The following is a 24,083-nucleotide window of genomic DNA, read 5'->3' on the forward strand; positions in this document are numbered from 1 at the left end:
ATGACCGAGGATCACGAATTTGAATAGAATTTCATGATTCGGGGCAGGCGCGTTACACGCTGTCATGGACTGTTGCCACCTGTTATCATGCATTACGAATAATGGCATGAATCGCTGATGATTGATCTGGAATCATTGCGCACATTCACGAATACTGTCCACACTCACCTCACAGTCATTCCAGATCGCTCTACATCATCCAGATGGATCCACAGCAGGAACAACAGCAAGAGGAACAACTGTTGGAGGAACAATTGCAGGAGCACCCTGAGGAGTATCAGGATCAGCAGGAGTATGAAGTGCAGGCCCTGGTCTAGAGTGAGACTTGGCCAACTAGGCGCCACTTTGTTTCTTTGGCATACTGCAGGCAGGAAAACAAACTGAAGTAATGTGGTGCAGCACGTGTGAGAAAACAGTGATTCGTAGTGGATCATAGTGATCCATAACACTGCGTGAAAGCGCATGACAATTGTGTCAGTTCTTCACAGCTCTCGTGTCTATTCGTGTAACAACACGTGATAGTATGGGCTCCAAGAACCATCAAGAATACACCATGAATGCTATCACACTGTATTATGTTGTGGTTACACATAGGCAATTACACAACGTCCCAACTTCATTGGAATTGGGGTTATTCCAATGAAGTTGGGACGTTGTGTAAAACGTAAATAAAAGCAGAATAAAATGATTTGCAAAGCCTCTTCAACCTATACTCAATTGAATACACCACAAAGACAAGATATTTGTTGGGGAAAGTGAGGAACACGGACCCACAACAGGGGGCGCAAATGAACGGACAATGAAGAAAGTCAAATAACAAGGTTTTACTGTTGTGAACACGCACAACAAACACAACAGATCACAATTGTGAAATAAACCAATTCCAACGGTGTCGTGTGGGCAGGCTCGACGATAGGAGACGTCCGTCTGAGTCGAACCGGAACCACCCGATTTCCTCTGCCACCGAACCCAGGGAATACTGGAGCCGCCAAGTCCCGAACTCCCAGGTGGCCACTGCCTCCGCTCGTCGGATCCGGTACTGCTGGCGAGGAACAGAAACAGTCAGATGTGGGTGCGGCTGCACCCAGCAACACGTAGGGTGGAAACACCACCTCCACCTCTCGTCAGGAAAATACTGATAAGTGCAGGAATGTGAGTACTTATCCAAAACAAGTCCAACACAGTCTCCAGCTGTAGTATTCACTATCTGTACACAAGCAACAAAGGATTACTGTCAAGAAGACAACACAATTGGCTGAGTACGTTACCTTCCTAGTAGAACAATATCTCGGCAATGAGATGGAGATGCTGTCCAGCTGATATACCCCTCAGCTGATGGATGTCAGCTGTTTCAGTTGATAAGTGACGGCTGTCACCTGGGCTGCTCCTGTGAGGCGGCAGCGCCCTCTGGTGCCTGGATCCCACACTCCAGGCGGGGCGCCCTCTGGTGGTGGTGGGCCAGCAGTACCTCCTCTTCAGCAGCCCACACAACAGGACCCCCCCCTCAACGGGCGCCTCCTGGCGCCCGACCGGGCTTGTCCGGGTGGCGGCGGTAGAAGTCAGCCAGGAGGGCCGGGTCCAGGATGAAGCTCCTCTTCACCCAGGAGCGTTCTTCGGGGCCGTACCCCTCCCAGTCCACCAGGTATTGAAAGCCCCGGCCCATCCGTCGGACATCCAGAAGCCGGCGCACAGTCCAAGCCGGCTCGCCATCGATGATCCGGGCAGGAGGTGGCGCCGGACCGGGAGCACAGAGGGGCGAAGTGTGATACGGTTTGAGTCTTGACACATGGAACACAGGATGGATCCGCAGTGAGGCTGGAAGCCGAAGCCTCACTGCGGCGGGATTGACGATTTGGAGGATCTTGTACGGTCCTCTGTATCGGTCCTTCAGTTTTGGGGAGGCCACTTGTAGTGGAATGTCCTTGGTGGACAGCCACACTTCCTGCCCGGGGCGATACGTAGGGGCCGGGGTCCACCGCCGGTCTGCATGGGTCTTAGCCCTTGTCCGGGCCCTCAACAAAGCAGAACGGGCGGCACGCCACACCCGACGGCACTTCCGCAGGTGGGCCTGGACCGAGGGCACACCGACCTCTCCCTCAACCACCGGAAACAATGGGGGCTGATACCCCAAACATACCTCAAAAGGGGAGAGGCTGGTGGCTGACGACACTTGACTGTTGTGGGCGTACTCTATCCAGGCCAGATGAGTACTCCAGGCCGCCGGGTGCGCGGCTGTCACACAACGTAGTGTCTGCTCCATCTCTTGATTGGCCCGTTCTGCTTGCCCGTTGGTTTGGGGGTGATACCCGGACGAGAGACTGACCGTGGCCCCCAGTTCCCGGCAAAAACTCCTCCAGACATGCGAGGAGAACTGGGGGCCGCGATCGGAGACGATGTCTGATGGTATCCCATGCAGCCGGACGACGTGGTGGACCAGGAGGTCCGCTGTCTCCTGGGCCGTTGGGAGCTTCGGGAGGGCCACAAAGTGGGCCGCCTTGGAGAATCGGTCCACTATCGTGAGGATGACGGTGTTTCCCTGGGACGGCGGGAGGCCCATGACAAAATCCAGGCCGATGTGAGACCAGGGGCGATGAGGTACGGGCAGCGGCTGTAGCAATCCCGAGGACTTGCGGTGGTCGGCTTTGCCCCTGGCGCAGGTGGTACAGGCCTGGATATAGTCCCGGACGTCGGTCTCCAGGGATGCCCACCAGAAGTGCTGCCGGACGACTGCCACGGTTCTTCGCATCCCAGGATGACAGGAGAGCTTAGAACCGTGACAGAAGTCCAGGACCGCAGCCCTGGCTTCTGGTGGGACGTAGAGCCTGTTCTTCGGCCTGGTTCCGACGTCCGGGCTTCGTGCCAGGGCCTTCCGGACGGACTCCGGGATGATGGGATCCGGGGGATCCGACGGCTCCGTTTTGACTTCGTCTTCATGTACCCGGGACAAGGCATCCGATCTCTGGTTTTTGGTCCCGGGATGGTAGGTGATCCGGAAGTCAAAACGTCCGAAGAACAGTGACCAGCGGGCTTGCCTGGGATTCAGCCGCTTGGCGGTCCTGATATACTCCAGGTTCCGGTGGTCAGTGAAAACCGTGAATGGCACGGACGTTCCCTCCAACAGATGTCTCCACTCTTCAAGAGCCTCTTTCACCGCAAGGAGTTCTCGATTGCCGATGTCATAGTTCCGTTCGGCCGGGGTCAACCTGCGGGAAAAATAGGCACACGGGTGAAGGACCTTATCGGTCTTCCCGCTCTGGGACAGCACGGCTCCTATCCCTGAGTCCGAGGCGTCCACTTCAACCACTAACTGGCGACTAGGATCGGGCTGCACCAGAATGGGTGCAGACGAGAACCGGCGTTTCAACTCCTTGAACGCGGCATCGCAACGATCCGACCAGGTGAAGGGAACTTTTGGCGAGGTCAGGGCTGTCAGGGGGCTAACTACCTGACTGTAGCCCTTAATGAACCTCCTATAGAAATTAGCGAAGCCGAGGAACTGTTGCAGCTTCCTACGGCTTGTGGGTTGGGGCCAGTCTCTCACCGCCGCAACCTTGGCCGGATCGGGAGCGACGGAGTTGGAGGAGATGATGAACCCCAGGAAGGACAGAGACGTGCGTTGGAACTCACACTTCTCGCCCTTCACAAACAGCCGGTTCTCCAACAACCGCTGTAGGACCTGACGTACATGTCAGACATGGGTCTCAGGATCCGGAGAAAAGATGAGTATGTCGTCAAGATATACGAAGACGAATCGGTGCAGGAAGTCCCGCAAGACATCATTAACCAATGCTTGGAACGTCGCGGGAGCATTTGTAAGACCGAACGGCATGACCAGGTACTCAAAATGACCTAACGGGGTGTTAAATGCCGTCTTCCACTCGTCTCCCTTCCGGATCCGAACCAGGTGATACCCATTCCTAAGATCAAGCTTGGTGAATATCTTAGCTCCATGCAGGGGCGTGAACACCGAATCCAACAAGGGTAAGGGGTATCGGTTACGAACCGTGATTTCGTTCAGCCCCCTGTAATCGATGCATGGACGTAATCCGCCATCCTTTTTCCCCACAAAAAAGAAACCCGCACCCATCGGGGAGGTGGAATTCCGGATCAACCCGGCGGCCAAAGAGTCCCGGATGTAGGTCTCCATTGATTCGCGTTCAGGTTGTGAGAGGTTGTACAGCCTGCTGGACGGGAACCCAACACCTGGAACCAAATCAATGGCACAATCATACGGGCGGTGCGGGGGAAGGGTGAGCGCCAGATCCTTGCTAAACACCTCCGCAAGGTCATGGTACTGCACCGGAACCGACCCTAGATTGGGCGGGGCTCTGACCTCCTCCCTGGCCTGGGAACCGGGAGGAACCGAGGAACCTAAACATACCCGATGGCAGGTCTCGCTCCACTGAACCACTACCCCGGACGGCCAATCGATCCGGGGATTGTGTTTCAACATCCAAGGGAATCCTAAAATCACACGGGAGGTGGCCGGAGTCACAAAAAACTCGATCTCCTCCCGTTGATTTCCCAACACCACCAGAGTTACTGGTGGTGTCTTGTGAGTGATTGGAGGGAGTAGGGAGCCATCTAGCGCTCGTACCTGCACAGGCGAGGTGAGTGCCACCAGAGGGAACCCTATCTCCCTGGCCCATTTGCTGTCTAGCAAATTCACTTCAGAGCCCGTGTCCACCAGTGCTGGGGCCTTCAGGGTTAAATCCTCATACGGGATGGTAACTGGGAGTCGTGTGGCGATGTGGGTGTGTCCCACGTGAATGTCTCGGCCCACCCTTAGCCCAGTTTCTAGGGGCGGGCGTTGGTGTTTAACCGCTCGGGGCAGTCTCTTAATTGATGCTCAACCGAGCCACAAACAAAACACGCCCCGTGGGCCAGCCTCCTTTGTGTAACCGGTGCCCTAAATGTTGCCCTACTCGTGTCCATAGCTTCGTCAGCAGGGGGGGCTGTAACCGCACGGAGCGCAGGGGCCGTGGAGCGTGGGGAGGGCGGAACGCGGTCGGAACCGGAAGGGAGAGGGACGACGCGTGCCCGGCCACGCCCTTCGTCTCGTTCCCGACGGCGCTCTTCTAACCGATTGTCTAATCGTATGACAAGATTGATGAGCCCATCTAAATCCCGCGGTTCGTCCTTAGCCACCAGGTGCTCCTTGAGAACCAACGACAGTCCGTTTACAAAGGCGGCGCGGAGGGCAGTGCTATTCCAGCCGGACCTCGCAGCCGCGATGCGGAAGTCGACTGCATAGGCAGCTGCGCTCCGGCGCCCCTGTCTCATTGACAGCAGCACGGCTGAAGCGGTCTCTCCTCTATTTGGGTGATCGAACACTGTTCTGAACTCCCTCACAAACCCATCATATGTCTGAAGGAGCCGTGAATTTTGCTCCCAGAGCGCTGTAGCCCAAGCGCGTGCCTCACCACGAAGCAGATTTATCACATAAGCTATTTTGCTAGCGTCAGTCGCGTTACATGACGGGACGCTGTGCGAAGACGAGCGAACACTGCATAAGAAAATCTGCGCACGTCTCCACACAGCCTCCGTACGGCTCTGGGGGGCTTATGTATGCTTCAGGGGAAGGTGGGAGGGGTCGTTGAACGACCAGTGGAACGTCGCTGTTACGCACAGGGTCGACGGGAGGGAGAGCCGCAGCGGCGCCCGGAGGGCGCGCTTCCACCTGCGCGGCGAGAGCCTCCACCCTGCGGTTCAGGAGGATGTTCTGCTCAGTCATCAAATCCAACCGAGTCGTGAAAGCGGTGAGGATCCGCTGCAACTCACCCCTCCTGCGGACGCCTGTGCGCCCTGTTCTTCCATTGGCCGTTCAACAGCCGGTTGACGCCCCTCGGGATCCATGACGCTGGCCGAGATATCCTGTTGGGGAAAGTGAGGAACACGGACCCACAACAGGGGGCGCAAATGAACGGACAATGAAGAAAGTCAAATAACAAGGTTTTACTGTTGTGAACACGCACAACAAACACAACAGATCACAATTGTGAAATAAACCAATTCCATCGGTGTCGTGTGGGCAGGCTCGACGATAGGAGACGTCCGTCTGAGTCGAACCGGAACCACCCGATTTCCTCTGCCACCGAACCCCGGGAATACTGGAGCCGCCAACAGAAACAGTCAGATGTGGGTGCGGCTGCACCCAGCAACACGTAGGGTGGAAACACCACCTCCACCTCTCGTCAGGAAAATACTGATAAGTGCAGGAATGTGAGTACTTATCCAAAACAAGTCCAACACAGTCTCCAGCTGTAGTATTCACTATCTGTACACAAGCAACAAAGGATTACTGTCAAGAAGACAACACAATTGGCTGAGTACGTTACCTTCCTAGTAGAACGATATCTCGGCCACGAGATGGAGATGCCGTCCAGCTGATATACCCCTCAGCTGATGGATGTCAGCTGTTTCAGTTGATAAGTGACGGCTGTCACCTGGGCTGCTCCTGTGAGGCGGCAGCGCCCTCTGGTGCCTGGAGCCCGCACTCCAGGCGGGGCGCCCTCTGGTGGTGGTGGGCCAGCAGTACCTCCTCTTCAGCGGCCCACACAACAATATTTAATGTTCAAACTGATAGACTTTTTTGTTTTTGTGGAAATATTTGCTCATTTTGAAATGGATACCTGCAACACATTTCAAAAAAGCTGGGACAGGAACTTATGGGACTTAAGACAGGAAGCAGCAGAACCAAAAGACATGGAACTTCCCAGGCATCAGATGTCTAGCGTTCCTCTAGCATCTCTTCTAGGACTGAGCCATCATCCACCATGACTGTGGTGGGACAAGGTGTCATTTTGGAGGAATGAAGTGCTTTGATTCCTCTGTAAGAAGGCCGAGTGAGTCTGTAAGTAAGTAGACAACAGACATTGAGATTCCCTTAAAAACACCTCATTGCCTACTCTCAGATCCCTGACTGCCTGCTCTCTCAGCTCCCTATACAGCTTAGAATTTCTATGAAGCGGTGCACTATGACTCCTGTGGATAATAGTCAGAGTGCCCTCTGATTTACAACACCTCTTCCAATGAACACTGGTGACTCCAATACAATCCCCATCAATGGCAGAACTCCTGTATTCCATTCAGCCAGAGGTGGAAAATCTGGCTTCACTGAGAAAAAGTCTGACCATACTGCACCTACCTGAACACCTAAAACAGATGATTTCACTAATTAGCCTATCATTTACCTGCCCGAAAAGTCGGTGAATGAAACAAATATGTGGTAGGACTTTTACTGACACTGAGGTTTTCCACCTCTGCATTCAGATTACCAGGTGTGTCTGTGAGTTTGTGAATCCTCCAATCAAACTGAACACAAACCTTTAGAAATAGTCTGATCTTGATGCCTAAACATGTTTAATATTGGGACCAGGCAGACGTTTGCAAGACTTCAACTACATCTTCAAGGAAGCCACAAGTCTGAGGTCAGAATTCACAACCTGGTCACTTCTATAGATCCTACAGTTCTGGAGACGTGTCCAGCATTTTGCCAAGAAAAGAATAGTCAATCTCCTCAGCAAGTTATATAGCACGTTATTCCAATTACACAACTTCATGGTTGAGTGGTAGATATGGACCATCTTAAAAAGAATAAATGAACTTTCAGCTACAATTTGCCAGAAGACACACAGGATGCTCAAGCTGACATTTGATCTGTTTTCTTGTCTGAAAATCCTGCTCTGTTCCACTCCACTATGAAGCGCTTGCTGGTGGTAGGCAGAGGCTACACAATGCACAATTTCTCTGATCACATTCACAGAAGCATATAACTCCTTCACAGCTGTCATTGGTTTCTTGGTGGATTCCCTCTCCTGGTTCTTGCACTGTCTGTTTTGAGAACTGTTTGGGGCAGATTTACCACACTGAACCATATTGCTTATCTGCCAGAATGCACATGGGAGACTCGAGCCTGAATTTGTTGTTTTCTTGTATGAAATTCCTTCTGTATTCCACTCCACCATGAAGCTGTTACTGGTGGTAGTGACTGCAAAACTGAAACAACATTACAAAACCTTTGCAATACCTTTGTTTCAGAATATTGTTCCGGAGTCTGTATCAAAAAAGAAAGAAGTCATGCGTCTTTGCTAAAGAGGTCCTCTTTACATCACAGACTGTTAAATGGCCTGCATATAACACTTACCAATCTGAAACCAAAGCCCAATCACCATACCCTCCCTTCAAACTACCACTTTGCCCTTTCCCTTCATTTTGCACATGAAGGGAGAGTACTTGGTCAAATATTCGATGCTTTTTACATTCCCCCCAACACACACACCAGCATGCTGCCATACAAGATGTTCAACTACACGCCAGTAGCATCTTGGGGCTTAAGGACCTTGCTCAAGAGCCCTTAGTGACTTTCAGGTTTAATGGGGATTTGAACCAACGATCCTCTAGTCACAAGCCCACTGCTTTTACCTCTTGCCAAACATTCCATTGCACTTGCTTGTTCTGGTGTTGAAATGATATAATGTACATGAATGGACTTTGAGAACAGTTTAAATGCTGTGAAAAGCATTTAAACAAATGAATAACCAGTCTACACAAGCAATCTGTACAAATCAAATTTCCTCTTCATACAATAAACCAGATGTATTTTGTACAGTACATTTAAAAATACAGATATATTACTTAACTTATTGATTGATTCTTTGCAAGGGACAGATCCATTTGGCTTTGAGATGTCAATATGGTAAGATCTTGCAAAAGACTGAATCCTTTCTGAAAGAACAGTTCCATTGAATTTCATATTTTGAGTGTTTCATTTTTCCCATCACTAGCTGGAATGTTCAAAAATCTCCATCATGCATTAATTACGTGAACTTCAAGTGAACATTGTGCAAACAATTCAAAAACACTGTGTGTGAGTGTGAATGATTGCGTCAATGCACTGCATCACAGCGCAGCGTATAACGAGATGCTAAATCTATCATAAACATAATTTTACAGCTACTCATAAGAAAAGCTACACATGAAAAATGGGAACAAAAACAAAACTGTTGCGTTTATAATTTTTGTTCAGTGTATATTGCATAGTCAGATACGTGAAATTAAATAACATTGTGAGATACAAAATTTCTAATTTATGGTGCTGTTGGCCATAATTATAAAAATGAAACAAAAAATTGCTTGAAACATTTTAGTTTGCATATAACAGGTCTAGAATATATAATTTCATTTTCTGAAATATTTGACAAAGATAATCATCTTTTTCATGACATTCTTTTTTTTTTTAAATGCACCTGTATTAGAATCATGTTAGTTTGTCCATTTACTTGTTTCCACTGTGCATTAAAAATGGCTGTAATTCCTCAGTGGTTCATGGGATATTTTTATTTAACCTACTGAATTAAGGGTGAAGTTTGCACTCCAAGCACATTTTCATTGTTTAATCTCGATTGGAGATTTCTGATCACCTCCAAAATTCAGTGGAGTCTTCCGTGCCCTAATATCTACCCACTAAACATTAGACGTCTTATTGACATGCAGATCATGTCTATATTGTGTTTGTAGGGTCCATAGAAGTAATCCTTCAAAGCCTATATAAAGTAAATCTTGATCAAATTCCATGCAGTAATTTGGACGTAAGCCTGCTAACAGACAGACCAATAAATAAATAAAAGCCAATGATTTTATTACGCCATCGGCGGATGTAATTAAATATCCAACTATGGACCTGGTCGTATTATAACATTCTGTATGTTTTAGATAGTTATTTAATGGAGTGACATATCTTTGTAGCTCAAGTAGGGATTGAACTCCATGGACCAATGTACTATCAAGGGAATCCCCCCCAAAACCAAAATGATTATATATATATAAAACCTAGACTTCACCTTGCTACAAGATTTGATATAGATTTAGAGTCTGAATATTACTAACATATACCATTTTATTTAAGTTAAAAGTGAATCATTATGTATGTCAAGTCGGTTTATGTAAAGTCACAACTCTGGGTTTGAGTCACTTTTACACCTCGTGACTAGTGCATCTCAAAAAGGAGGTGGGCGTGGCCTCCTCACGCGCCTCCATATAACACCAACTTGTCTCGCGCTGGCTGGCCAAAATACTGCAGCCATCTTGCATAAGGCTTCGACCAGGACTAAACTCTAAAGTGCGGTCCATTAAATGGTTGCAAACCACGTTCTTCCTCTCCTAAAAGTCACACGGCTCGACGTGGAAAAGGACCACCGGCGGCGGAACCGCAGGCACGCCGTCGACGGCCCGATATCCGATGAAATCGTTTGGTGTGCGGTCCGTTCGACACGCTCCGCGTCGAGCTTCTCGAGGAATGACAGCTGAAGCCATTAGTACCGCCTTTTACAGGGCTGCTCAGCCAATCACAGCTGACGTCGTGTTTGTCGCGCGTGTGCGTACGTCACTCGGATGAGCAGCTCATTTCTCACAAGCTCGCAGGAGTGTGAAGATGGCGCTTGTGTGCGGGCCGTTGGATAAGCTGTTTTTACACACACACAGGTGAATGAAGCGCAAGTTTGTCGGGCTATACGCTCTCGAGACTCACAAGTGTCCTTGTCTCACAACAACCACTCGGTTAGACACGAGGCAGCTGGTAACTAGTGCCGAGACAAAATAGCGCGAGCTAAGGTCCAGCTGGGACTTGGTCAAGACCAAAAGCAGGTACGCTGGAACTGCTCATGTTGTTTTGCTCTTTCTCTCCCGGTTTACACAAAAAACAGAGACCGGAGTTGACAGGGAAAGTCAGTAAAGTTGTGCTCCTTCTGAGCAAGTTAAAGTGCAGGAGGTCTCCTCCTGACGACCTCCTCATGGTTCAGCTATGGATGTGCCGACCGACTCGACCACGGGACTCGATCCCTGTCATAAGAAAACACTTGTAGCCGCTGGCGTTGTAGCTCCTCTCCCAAATCAGCAGCAGAGTAAAGTGGGCTCGCTCTCTGCACAGACTTTCAATGGGAGCCCGACGATGATGAACTCTCACGTTTCAGGAAGTGCTGCCCCCGTGCCGAGTCCAGCTGTCAACACAAGCAGCCAGACGGCTATAAGCATGCAGAACAACAGCCAGACAACCAATTCTGTGTCGCACATCATCAAGGCAGAGGCTCCCACCACAATCCTCCACTCAGCTCCACAGCAGCCTCTGTCTCCTCATGCTGTCTCAGCTCCACGGGCTCCAGTAGTTGGTGGTCTCGGTGGAATCCGACCCCCCACATCACAGATGTTGGTGCCAAGGCTGTCCCAGAACACCCCGGGACAACCCAGTGTACATAACATCCAGATCCCCCCAGGCAAGTGGCATATAAATTTTTAACTATTTTATGTGTTATCCAAAAAAAAAAAAAAAAGGACGCAATTCCTAATTAGCCTCATTTTTAAATACAATCAGATAAGATTCATAGCATTAAATTCAGACTGCACAGTATGGGGGGGAAAAAAACTGATGCTACCTGAGTTTCCATTACAGATTTAAATAAAAGTTGAGTGATAATTTCAGTATGTTAATGAAGCAGAATAGCAAAATGACATCATTTCCATTAACTGATGGAATGTGACTGCCAGGTTCTCTGTTAATGCGAAAACAGTTATTCTGGTAAGATTCTCCTGAGAACTGTTAATCCACTAAAAATGGTGACAAAATGGTAAGTCCCAAAAATATTACCATGTCATTTTTTTCCACCCAATGTTGCCATAGCATCAACATGTACAGCTTTGTGTATTTTATAATGTTTTTGGCTTTATGTATGGCATGTGACCCTGTAATACAAGCGAAGCTCGCTCTATGGTACAGGGAGTCCCAAACAGCAAGTGCCAAATTTTGAGTCTACAGTGAAACAGGAAATGTCAAATTTCAAACACTTCCTGGATTGACAGACGAGATTCCATGGAATCTCGTGGGAACTCAGTGGCAAGTTCACACTGAAACAGGAAGTACCAAATTTTGAGTGCACAATAAAACAGGAAGTGCCAAATGTTGAACACTTCCTGGCATGGGTTGGGCTAGAGTGGAGGCCAGGGTTGCACTGGACTCCCCTGAAATCTAATTGGACACAGATGATTGCCATGTCACGGCACAGCATGTCTGGTTGGAAAGAGCTGCATTTTGAAATCAGTGAGTCACATTGACTGCTAGGGTCCTCCTGTCCAGTAGATGGTATTGTGTACCACAAAAAGTTCTAATCCATCTTAGTAGAAGAAGAAAAATGTTCACCTCAGATTTGAACTGAACACGTTGTTTGAACCATGGACTAATAATGACACAAATGTTATATTGGTCAGTAAACGACTGTATTTTATGCCAGAAATGAGGTCCAGGTTGTTAAAAGTGGCATTTCTCCTTTAATTCAGGTTGCCTTGTATACGCGTTTTTCTCCACTGATTTTTTTTTAAACGAGCAGGCAAATTAATGTCTTAATTTGCTGTCTGAAGGACTTAAATAACCGCTTAATTTTGCTGTCTGAGTGACACCAGGATTATGCATTTCACTTAAAAACACACATGCCACGGAGTGTTTCTCAACTGTACTCAAAAGTATTGGAACACTTGGCATTTCACACATTTTCATTTGTTTATGCCATTTCAAAAACAAATAAATAAATAAATCTAAATTTATCTTCCTTGAATTCAAGCTGAAAGCAAATGTCTACAACTTGATATAAATTAATTAAAAATATAAAATCCAGCTTCCTGATGAAGTGGTGTAGAGGAGGATTTTCTTAAAAAGAAGACCTGAAAATTCAGCTATAATTTGCCAGAAAGTACTTCTGAGATGAAAGCCTAGATTTCATGTTTTGGTGAAAGAAACTTTTGTATTTCTTCATAATTAATGTAAATAAAGTCCAAGACATATTCAGTGACTTGGAAATGTTCATGTTTCCATCCCTGACTTGTCTGAAGAAAACTGGCAATGAAACTGATTATTATTTATAGATATTATCAAGTTTTATAGATTTTCTTTCAAAAAATACAAAAAAATAGAAAAATAAAAAAGATAATGTTATTTCTAACATTATCTTCCTCATTTTTTGTATTTCTTGTATTTTTAAAATGTGTGAAATACTAAGTGTTCCAATACTTTTGGAGGGCACTGTAGTCTAACCTTATGATGAGTGCAAAATGAGTGTGGTATTGTTACTGTTTTGTTTAAGAATATTTAATTTCACTGTTGCTGCACCTTGTGTGAAATCAGTTATATTGTATATTATATTGATATGACAATATTGCAATATGAGAATTTGCCCATATTGTACAGCGCTACTGTCAACTAGCTGAATACTATGAATATTAATTTACATCTACATTAAAAAAAAAGTGCCTAAAGTGGCAGGGTGTTAAGAGGGCTGTAATTAGTGGGGTGGGGGGTCTGTGGGGGTTGGGGGGTGGGGGTCTGTGGGGTGGAGTCCCCCCAGAAGCTGAAAGGCATAAAAAGAAAAATGCTTAAAAAGGCGGGGGTCTGGGGGGAGGGGCCCACAGAAGCTGAAATGTTTCAGCCATGCTCATGCTCCCAAGACCCATTTTAATGAAAAAAGTCTTAAGGACATAAATGACATGGTTAGATGGTGAGGAGCTTCCAAGCATGTGAGAGGCAAATAAAGAAAAATGCTTAAAAAGGCAGGGGTCTGGGGAGGTGGAGCCCCCCCCCCCCCCCCCCCCCCCCAGAAGCTGAAAGGTTTTAGTCATGCTAATGCTCCCTTTAAGCATTTACTTAAAAAAAAAAAAAAAAAAGTCTGAAGGACTTCGCTCGTTCATGTCTGCGACATATACATATTAGTAGAAAAACTGTTTACATTGCTGTTTTTGACATAAGGCTTTTTTGAATTGGCCTGAAAAGCCACCTTGCATAACAACTTTTTTAGCAGGTTTTTCCTTTATGCATATTCTCAGTTAATTACTTCAGTTTGCACATTTGGAGGGTAATGAAAACCTGCCTGTTCTAATACTCCTGTTGTCCGCGATTACATACGTACGTGAACAAATATAGGAATCTATATATTAAAAGCTAAGTGGCCTCTGTGTACGTGTATGCATACATGTGTGTATGGCTTTGATCACCGAGAAACTAGGGAGAGCTGACATTTGCTGTTTGGTATGCTTATGTATTGTGGGTCAAGGATAAATGCCGCCAAAACGGAATGTTTGATAGGACTTATATTTTTGGAGAAACTACAGACATTAGCTAACAACAGTGAACAATGGATGTTGATAATTACATTCTGGACTCACACGCCATTCCACCAGGGGGTAAATCATCTATATATTAAAAAGAAAGTGGCTTCTGTGTATGTGTGTATGTGTACCTTTAAACATGGAGAAACTGGGGAGAACTGGTACTTACTGTTTGGTATGCTTATGTATTTTGGGTCAAGGATGAACGCTGCTAAAACAGAATGTTGATAGGACTAACATTTTTTGAGAAATTATGGATATTATGTCACAACAGTGAACAATGGATGTTGCTAATTACAGTCTGGACTCATACACCAATCCAAATCATTATAGAAAATAGAGCCCAACCAATATGGATTTTTTGTGGCCGATGCCGATAACGATATTGGGATGATAATCGATAAATCGGCTGATTTGCCGATAGCCGATAAATCAACCGATATTATTATTTTTTTTAAATGAATAAAATGTTCTTTTTTTGACCCTTAACAAAATAAGGTATGTGCTAAAAGCTGAAGCTTTGTCCTCATATTGATTAGCTTTATAACAGAAGAATTTTCAAGTTCAAAAAATGCAATCAAGAATTAAACCTTTGTGAAATTAGCAAATACATATCCTTAAAAAGAGTTGTGAAATACATCTGATCTTGTACCTCTTGTTGCTGCAGCTTAGATATAGGTTCAGGATAAGGATATAGAGCCTTATAAACTTAGTTGTATGCTTTTTTCAGCCGATCAGTGCAGTGTGACGGCGAACTACGGGGGTCGGTGATGAACACATTTAAGCAGGGGTGTAAGCAGCTCTCAGTTGAATGGAGTCAGAGCTCCATCTACTGGACATATGGTGCAAGGACATTTTACATTGCCGACAAACATTATTTCAGTAACTGTTCTGTTTATGAGAAATTATCGGCGTTCTATCGGTAAAATTTCAGCCTTTAGTGAGTACTTTGAAAAGGGCTTATATCGGCCGATAATATCGGCCGGCCGATATATCGGTCGGGCTCTAATAGAAACTTTGCATAATGTATTACCAACCTTGAAAAATGTCAGCTACCTGTTTTATAAACACTACCCAATCTAGAGTCTGTGGATCCCCATGGGCAATACACTAGTTTGTATTATATAACTTGAATAACTCTGGTGACAAAGAATAACATTCTGCATTGATTCGGGGGATGTTGTAGGGGAATGCATACACAGAAAATAAAGTATCAGTTATAGAAAAAAAGGCTGTTGTGTTGATAACGTTACAGTACACAAACCACAAATTGCTATTAGTATGGCACCCATTGTTATTTCAACTACCCAGTGTCACAGTTCATATGCAACCTTAAACCCAACCCTAAATTATGTGCTTGAAATTTATGCGTTGCCTTCTGTACAGCTTCAGCAGCATGATGCATCTTGCGTTAATCACTGTGGTTTCTTATGAATGCTGTATAATCACAGCAGTTTGTTGTTGGATGCTGTGTGTGAAAAAGGAATGTAGTTTAACAACAGTTTTAATTGTTAATTTTCTTCTCTCCTTAGCAGTTTTTACTATTGAACTAAATGTTGACTGTTTTGTGATTTGCTTCAGGGATGGTGCTTGTTCGTAGTGAGAGTGGACAGCTGCTGCTGATTCCTCAGCAGACTCTGGCCCAGATGCAAGCACAAGCACAGGGAAGCGTGGCACCACGGACGATGACACCAACAAACATGCCTCCAAGCCAAGTGAGTTAACACACTGAGCTGAAAAACGCCTTTTATTGCAACCACTACTTCTCACTCGAACATACACACGCTACCTGTCTGCCTATAGCGCTGGAAAGCACCTGTTAATAAGTGAAGTAGTAAATCAGCTGTTAGTCATGTGGGCATGTGGGAACATGGGTGGTTGTTATTTGTTGGTAAGGTAGGTTATTCCTATTTTCACAGAAAACAAATGTCTTGAATTTAAATTTTATCAGGGATTTATAGTTTATAGATTAAAAATGTATGTTGAGATGTTCATGCATTGCACCTTGTCTCAGATCCCAGGAAACTCCATTGTCAATAGACAAGTGGCCCCCAGCACCATTATCCGGCAGGGTTGTCCAAACCCAACATCAATGAATGCTACCACAACTCTTCACAGGCCACCTCTTCTTCAGGTATGCAAAATTTCTTCAGTCACAGCCACATTAGATTGTAACTTCTTCAGGGTTGTCTGGGTGTCTTGGTGTCTCCTCTCTAATCTCCTACTCCACACAGATTTACCATAGAGTATCGTACTGTTTCTATTTCTTCACAACAGTAACAATTTAATGTTGTGAAGTGCACAACAGAATACAGACAAATACAGTTTTGGTACCACAGACAATTAAATGTTGAGTGACGTGGGCAGGCTTGAGGATAGGAGACGTCCATCCTGAACCGAGCCGGATCCCACACGGCCCTCACCGCCAACGGATCTGAAGAACACCGGAGCCGCCAAGTCCTGGAGCCCCAGGTGGCCACCGTCTCCAGCTGTCAGACCGGGTACTGCTGGCAGAGAACAGAAACAGTTTTGATGAGTGTGAGTTCGCACACTCAGTAATTCCACCGTCTGTGTTCTTATGGGAGGGAGCACCTCCACCTCCAATCACACACTCGTGCAGCTCCTGTCTAACTACTTATCCGGTTGGGGTGTGAAGCGAAGCCGTCGCTGATCACACCAAACGCCAATCCCACAGATAAGGCAACACCACAGGAAAACGGCTGCAAAGAAGTTCAGACTATTAATCAATGTTTTGTTCAGCAGAGAAAATTACCTCCAAGGTAGCTGATTTCTCGCCGGGGAGGTGGAGTTGCAGTCCGGCCTTTATGGTGGTGGTGATGTGGATGAGTGACAGCTGGTGCTGATGACGGGTGACAGCTGTCACTCCCGGTTGCTATGACGCCCTCTCCTGCTTGAAGCCCGCACTTCAAGCAGGGCGCCATCTGGTGGTGGTGGGCCAGCAGTACCTCCTCTTCAGCGGCCCACACAACAGCCTGGGTCTTAACAGTGAATGTAACCAAGATCAAAATTATGATATTCCAAAAAAGACACAGCCTCCAGTCACACAAATATAATTTCTTCCTGGATAAAACAGCCCTAGAACATACAAAAAACTACACCTGCCTTGGAATAAACATCAGCACCACAGGCAATTTCAACAACGCTGTTAATGATAGTAGAGAAGCTTGAATCTTCGACTGGACTGGGTTGCTTGACATGAGGACGTTTCGCTTCAAATCACAGAAGCTTCCTCAGCTAAAATTCTTGCTCTGGTAGTCTGACTTCTGTCTTGTCTCTTGTAGAGAAGAATAAACCAGAAGCCAACAAAAGCTGGAGTTTTTAACCTAACCAGACCCCTCCTACCGAGAGGCCGACTGCTGTAGGCTAGTGACTAAACAATAGCTCTAATTAGCACCTATTGTGCTCTAGTTAGCACGTCAAGCAACCCAGTCCAGTTGAAGATTCAAGCTTCTCTACTATGGAAACCACCTGGACAACTGAGAGCCTACACAGAAACGCTGCTAATGACCTGAGAGACAAGGCAAGAAGGGCTTTTTATGTCATCAAAAAGACCATCAAAGTAGACATCCCAATTCAAACCTGGCTCAAATTAATGGACTCCATCATAGAACCCATTTCTCTTTATGGTTGCGAGGTCTGGGCCCCGATTGCCAACCAAGATTGTGCAAAATGGGACAAACATCAAATTGTGACTGCTTGCAGAATTCTGCAAATCCATCCTCTGTGTCCAACAGAAAATACCAAACAATGCATCCAGAGCAGAATTATGACGATACTCACTAATTATTAAAGTTCAAAAGAGAGCAATAAATTTTATGACCACCTTAAAAATTGTAACCCCAGTACGCTCTGTAAGAAAGCCCTGATCCATAGAGAGACTGTAGAGAGATGTCTCCTCAGCCAGCTGGTTCTGGGACTCTCTACACAAACACAAGCAGAGCCACCAAACACAAACACTATTAGACTAAATTATAAGAAAACAAAAAGAAAACTAGAGACATTCGTTATGAAATGCCCCGCGCGCAGTACTATTTTCCATGTAAAGTACAGTAATATGTACATGTGTGGGGTAAGTATTTGGTTGAACCCTCATGTGTTTGATGTAAACTGGGATACACAGTGGAAAAATTGGAGATTGACATTATATTTATTTAGAGGATGTGGCCAACAGTGACCATAAAAAGTCGGTAGCCTTCAAACAAATGCAACTATTGGTAAAGTACTCCTCCAAGGCATGTACCCACCAAATATAAAATTTTTGCAAGCAATAGGTGCCGAGGTACATTGCGGCGAACAAATTTCAGGTGAAGGATTTAACAGTTGTGACCATTGATGACCTTGAAAAGTAGGTCAAGGCCACCGACCTTCGAACCCATGCGAAGTACTCCTCCAAGGCATGTACCCACCAAATATGAAGTTTCTGCCAGCAGTAGGTGCGAAGCTACGTTGCGGCAAAGGATTTGGCAGTCGTGACCATTGGTGACCTTGGAACGTAGGTCAAGGTCACTGGCCTTCAAACCCATGCAAAGTACTCCTCCAAAGCATGTACCCACCAAATATGAAGTTTCTGCGAGCAATGGGTGCCGAGCAATGTTATGGTGAAGGATTTGACAGTTGTGACCATTGCTGACCTTGATAAGTAGGTCAAGGTCCCTGGCCTTCAAACTCATGCGAAGTACTCCTTCAAGGCAAATACCCACCAAATAGGACGTTTCTGTGAGCAAAAGGTGCAGAGCTATGTTGTGGCAAAGGATATGATAGTTGTGACCATCGGTGACCTTTAAAAGTAGGACAAGGTCACTGGCCTTCGAACCCATATGAAGTACTCCTCCAAGGCATGTACCCACCAAATATGAAGTGTCTGCGAACAATAGGTGCCGAGCTACGTTGCGGCAAAGGATTTGACAGTTGTGACCATTGGTGACCTTCAAAAGTAGGTCTATGTCACTGGCCTTCGAACCCATGTGAAGTACTCCTCCAAGGCATGTACCCACCAAATATGAAGTTTTTGCGAGCAATAGGTGCCGAGCTACGTTGCAGTGAATGAATTGCGGCCGGACGGACGGACGACTCGGATGCTACAACCCCTGGCAAAAATTATGGAATCACCGGCCTCAGAGGATGTTCATTCAGTTGTTTAATTTTGTAGAAAAAAAGCAGATCACAGACATGACACAAAACTAAAGTCATTTCAAATGGCAACTTTCTGGTTTTAAGAAACACTATAAGAAATCAGGAAAAAAATTGTGGCAGTCAGTAACGGTTACTTTTTAGACCAAGCAGAGGGAAAAAAATATGGACTCACTCAATTCTGAGGAATAAATTATGGAATCACCCTGTAAATTTTCATCCCCAAAACTAACACCTGCATCAAATCAGATCTGCTCGTTAGCTGCAGCTAAAAAGGAGTGATCACACCTTGGAGAGCTGTTGCACCAAGTGGACTGACATGAATCATGGCTCCAACACGAGAGATGTCAATTGAAACAAAGGAGAGGATTATCAAACTCTTAAAAGAGGGTAAATCATCACGCAATGTTGCAAAAGATGTTGGTTGTTCACAGTCAGTTGTGTCTAAACTCTGGACCAAATACAAACAACATGGGAAGGTTGTTAAAGGCAAACATACTGGTAGACCAAGGAAGACATTAAAGCGTCAAGACAGAAAACTCAAAGCAATATGTCTCAAAAATCGAAAATGCACAACAAAACAAATGAGGAACGAATGGGAGGAAACTGGAGTCAACGTCTGTGACCGAACTGTAAGAAACCACCTAAAGGAAACGGGATTTACATACAGAAAAGCTAAACGAAAGCCATCATTAACACCTAAACAGAAAAAAACAAGGTTACAATGGGCTAAGGAAAAGCAATCGTGGACTGTGGATGACTGGATGAAAGTCATATTCAGTGATGAATCTCGAATCTGCATTGGGCAAGGTGATGATGCTGGAACTTTTGTTTGGTGCCGTTCCAATGAGATTTATAAAGATGACTGCCTGAAGAGAACATGTAAATTTCCACAGTCATTGATGATATGGGGCTGCATGTCAGGTAAAGGCACTGGGGAGATGGCTGTCATTACATCATCAATAAATGCACAAGTTTATGTTGATATTTTGGACACTTTTCTTATCCCATCAATTGGAAGGATGTTTGGGGATGATGAAATCATTTTTCAAGATTGTGCATAGGGTCAATGTCATGGCCTGCAAATAGTCCAGACCTTAATCCAATTGGAAATCTTTGGTGGAAATTGAAGAAAATGGTCCATGACAAGGCTCCAACCTGCAAAGCTGATCTGGCAACAGCAATCAGAGAAAGTTGGAGCCAGATTGCTGAAGAGTACTGTTTGTCACCGACTGCCACAATTTTTTTTTCCTGATTTCTTATAGTGTTTCTTAAAGCCAGAAAGTTGCCATTTGAAATGTCTTTAGTTTTGTGTCATGTCTGTGATCTGCTTTTTTTCTACAAAATTAAACAACTGAATGAACATCCTCCGAGGCCGGTGATTCCATAATTTTTGCCAGGGGTTGTATATGTCCTCGCGGCGCAAGTGCTGCATGGGGCATAACTATGTGACACGTGGAAAAAAAAATCAACCAAAAACCAGAGAAATAGAATGCTCTTTGGCCCTAAACAGGCAGTACTCTGTGGCAGAATACCTGAATACTGTGACCAACCCAAAACTCAGGAAATCCTTGACCATGTACAGACTCAGTGAGCACAGCCTCGCTGTGGAGAAGGGCCACCACAGACAGACCTGGCTCCCCAGAGAAGACAGACTGCACACCCACTGCTTACAACACGAGATGAAGACTGAGCTGCACTTCCTAACCACCGGCTCGCTGTACCAAGACATCAGAGACACGTACTTCCCACAGATCACAAACACCCAAAAACACTTTGGGAGCATGACCAACATCAAAAAACGTCTTTATCTGTTGGGTGATGTACAACAATGTGCAAACACAGCAGCAAGGTTTGTGAGCTGCTGCAACACAAAAAGTAGGCGCAATGTACATAAACCACCATAAACCCAAAACAGGAGATTAACCTGCTATGTAATTTTATCTATATATAATATAACACATTTTATAGGATAGTATATTTTTACACTGAAAGCACAATTTTTATGACTATTTCAATCCCACATCTGCTGTTTACACATGTATTTACTGTAGAATATTGTTAACTGTATGTTAACGATATTCTATGTATGTATCTTATGTATGTAATTTTTTTTTTTCTATGTAACACTTGCTTTGACAATGTAAACGTATGTTTCCCATGTCTATAAAACGCCATTGAAATTGAGGGAGAGGAGCAGTGAGAAAGCGCGCACACTCGAGACAGGCAAAGAGATAGAGGGAGGAGAAACAGGCAGAGAGAGAGAGAGAAACAGAAAGAGAGAGAGAAATCACACAGGCAAGAGGGACAGAGGGTGAGAAAGAGAGATCCACCTGAGCTAAATTCTGTTCTCTGTGTATTTCTGGATTGTCGCTTTCTTGATACGGCTCCATGGATTGCATAAAATCAAATGCACATGGCGAGTGGGGGGTAGGGAGGGAGGGCCAGCAATGAGTTTTTTTATGATACTTTTGTGACATATGCACTTCCAAGCTGTAGGGGGAACTCCGTAGAGAACAATGTGAAGAAAAAAAAAACTGACCAAACTTGTATAGGTTTCCTTTAAGATATTTAATAAATAAATAAATAAATAAAATTGCCACTTGATGATAATAATAATGATCACACTAATGACAGTGAATGTATGTTTAACAAATAAAATGTCCTTTAGTCAGTATCACGCTGCATGTCCTTGTTTCTACTATAGTGGTGAAGTAAGAGGAATTGATGAACCATATAAAAAAAAAATACTTGACTTTTGAGATTATGGAGAAATGGATTTCTCCACTTTCAGAAATGGAGAAATTCGAGATTTCTGATGTCAGCCAATCCGGATTCGGATCATCTTCAAAATTCAGTCTTCCGTGCCCTAATATGTATCTGTGGCGCAAATTTGGTGAGAATCCGTGAAGTAGTTTTGATGTAATCCTTCAAAGTCTATATAAAGTGAAATCTTGATCCAGAATCCGGATCCGGATCACCTCCAAAATTCAGTGGAGTCTTCCTTGCCCTAATATGTATCTGTGGCGCAAATTTGGTGAGAATCCGTAAAGTACTTTTGACGTAATCATTGATCCCGAATTCATATCCATATCACCTCCAAAATATAATGGAGTCTTCCATGGCCTAATATCTATCTGTTGTGAAAATGTCTTTAAAATCTGTGCCGTAGTTTTGACATAATCCTGTCAACAGACAGACAAATAAATAAGCACACGCTGATGACCCGTACTGGCTGATACTCAGATTACTTGGATCGGCATTGGGGCAAAAAAACAAACCCTGGTCAAGACATCCCTAACAAACATTTCCAAGCCACTGAATATATCTTGGACTTCATTTACATCAATCATGATGAGTTACAAAAACCATGGTACTACATGGAACATATATCTCGAGTCAGCAGTTCTCAAATGCTGAGTGATCATGCAAGAAGGAGACAAGTGAGGGAAGCTAATAAGACACTCATGACATCTCTGGAGAAGTTATAGCCTTCTTTGGATGTGTTTGGAGAACCTGGTGATAGTGCAGGTTTTGCCAGTTGCATCACCAGTCACAGCTTCACAGTGAAGTGGAACAAAGAAAGATTTTAAAGTAAGGAAATATATCCAATCTTTGCTCGAGTCTCCCATGTAGCATCTGCCAAACTAGCTGAAGTTTAATGCCTTCTTTTTAAGATTTTTTTTTCAAGCCAATATGAGCCATTGAGGACCTGTTCTCATAATCTGGGCCTGCTTTAATTTATTTATACAGCATCAAATCACAATATGTCATCTCAAAGGGTCACACATGAACATGGTCAAGAAGAATTTAGCCACCGCATGAGGAAGTGCATTGATGACAACTGTAAGGAAAAACTCCTAAGCGGACCAGACTCGTTAACCATTTAATTGAAATTTAACACATGGTGTACCCCACATCATGAGGGTTGTTAACACAGGTTGCCACATTTGTGCCCATCCTTGCAGATTGGCTTGTCATGAGGGTTTGATACATCACTATGGCAACCTGAAAGTGCTACTGTACTCTTATGATTCCAGTAATAAGCCTTCAAACATTTTAACAACTGAAATCGCACACTCAAGTCCTTTTCATGCAGGGAGTGGGTACGTTTATAGAAGGCAACCTGAGAGATTTGACATTCACTCTTTGAATTTTTGTTGCATATATATATTTTTTGTATTGCCAGTACCTTATTCACACATTATGAATACAGACCCTGAAATTATGCCTTGTAGTTCCCTCTTCTGTGCACGTTTTCTGTGGTATGTCACAGATTAAGAAAAATAACTGACATACATATTAAATAGGTAATCAGGAATGGACAGTTGTTGTGCTTTGTGAGAGTGAGACACTTACACTGTCTCAGATTGGCCGCTCTCCTGGCACAGAGATGGTATGCTTCATATGGAGAACAAAGCAAACAGCAATAAATAAACATTACTGTCAGACAACACATGCTAACAAAGTTGACAAATTAATGAAGAATTTGGCAAAGACGCACATTGTGTTTGTTCCAGAACACAAGGAGGGAAAGAAAAGAGCAGCTTGTACTAACAGTAGTGCATGTCAGTATTGTCTGAATCGCTTGGAACACAAGATAACTTGTTCTAAACAAGGTGTTACTTTAGATGAAGCTATTCTGTTACAATCAGTAGCTCACCCAAATCATGTCTTTTTCTACAGTTAGTATAAATAATACAGAAAAGACACGCACATCTGAAATGTATAAAAAGGCATGCTGGATCAAAAGTAACAGATCAAAAACAGAAAAAAATCAGCACAAC

The 24,083-nt window shown here is 44.9% G+C and overlaps 1 protein-coding gene across 2 annotated transcripts in view; it reads left to right on the top strand.

Moving 5' to 3' along the window:
• Positions 1–10,161: 10,161 nt before the first annotated feature.
• LOC117507380 (transcription initiation factor TFIID subunit 4-like) overlaps positions 10,162–24,083 on the top strand; it is a 52,264-nt gene continuing 38,342 nt past the window's right edge. For both annotated transcript variants that reach the window (XM_034167230.1, XM_034167229.1), the window contains exons 1-3: positions 10,162–11,270; positions 15,727–15,860; positions 16,160–16,279. In XM_034167230.1, the coding sequence (XP_034023121.1) occupies positions 10,802–11,270; positions 15,727–15,860; positions 16,160–16,279 (723 nt within the window). In that variant the 5' untranslated portion in view covers positions 10,162–10,801. The remainder of the gene's footprint in view (positions 11,271–15,726; positions 15,861–16,159; positions 16,280–24,083) is intronic.

This window comes from Thalassophryne amazonica, chromosome 3 (genome assembly GCF_902500255.1).
Source record: "Thalassophryne amazonica chromosome 3, fThaAma1.1, whole genome shotgun sequence".
NCBI classification, from domain to species: domain Eukaryota; kingdom Metazoa; phylum Chordata; class Actinopteri; order Batrachoidiformes; family Batrachoididae; genus Thalassophryne; species Thalassophryne amazonica.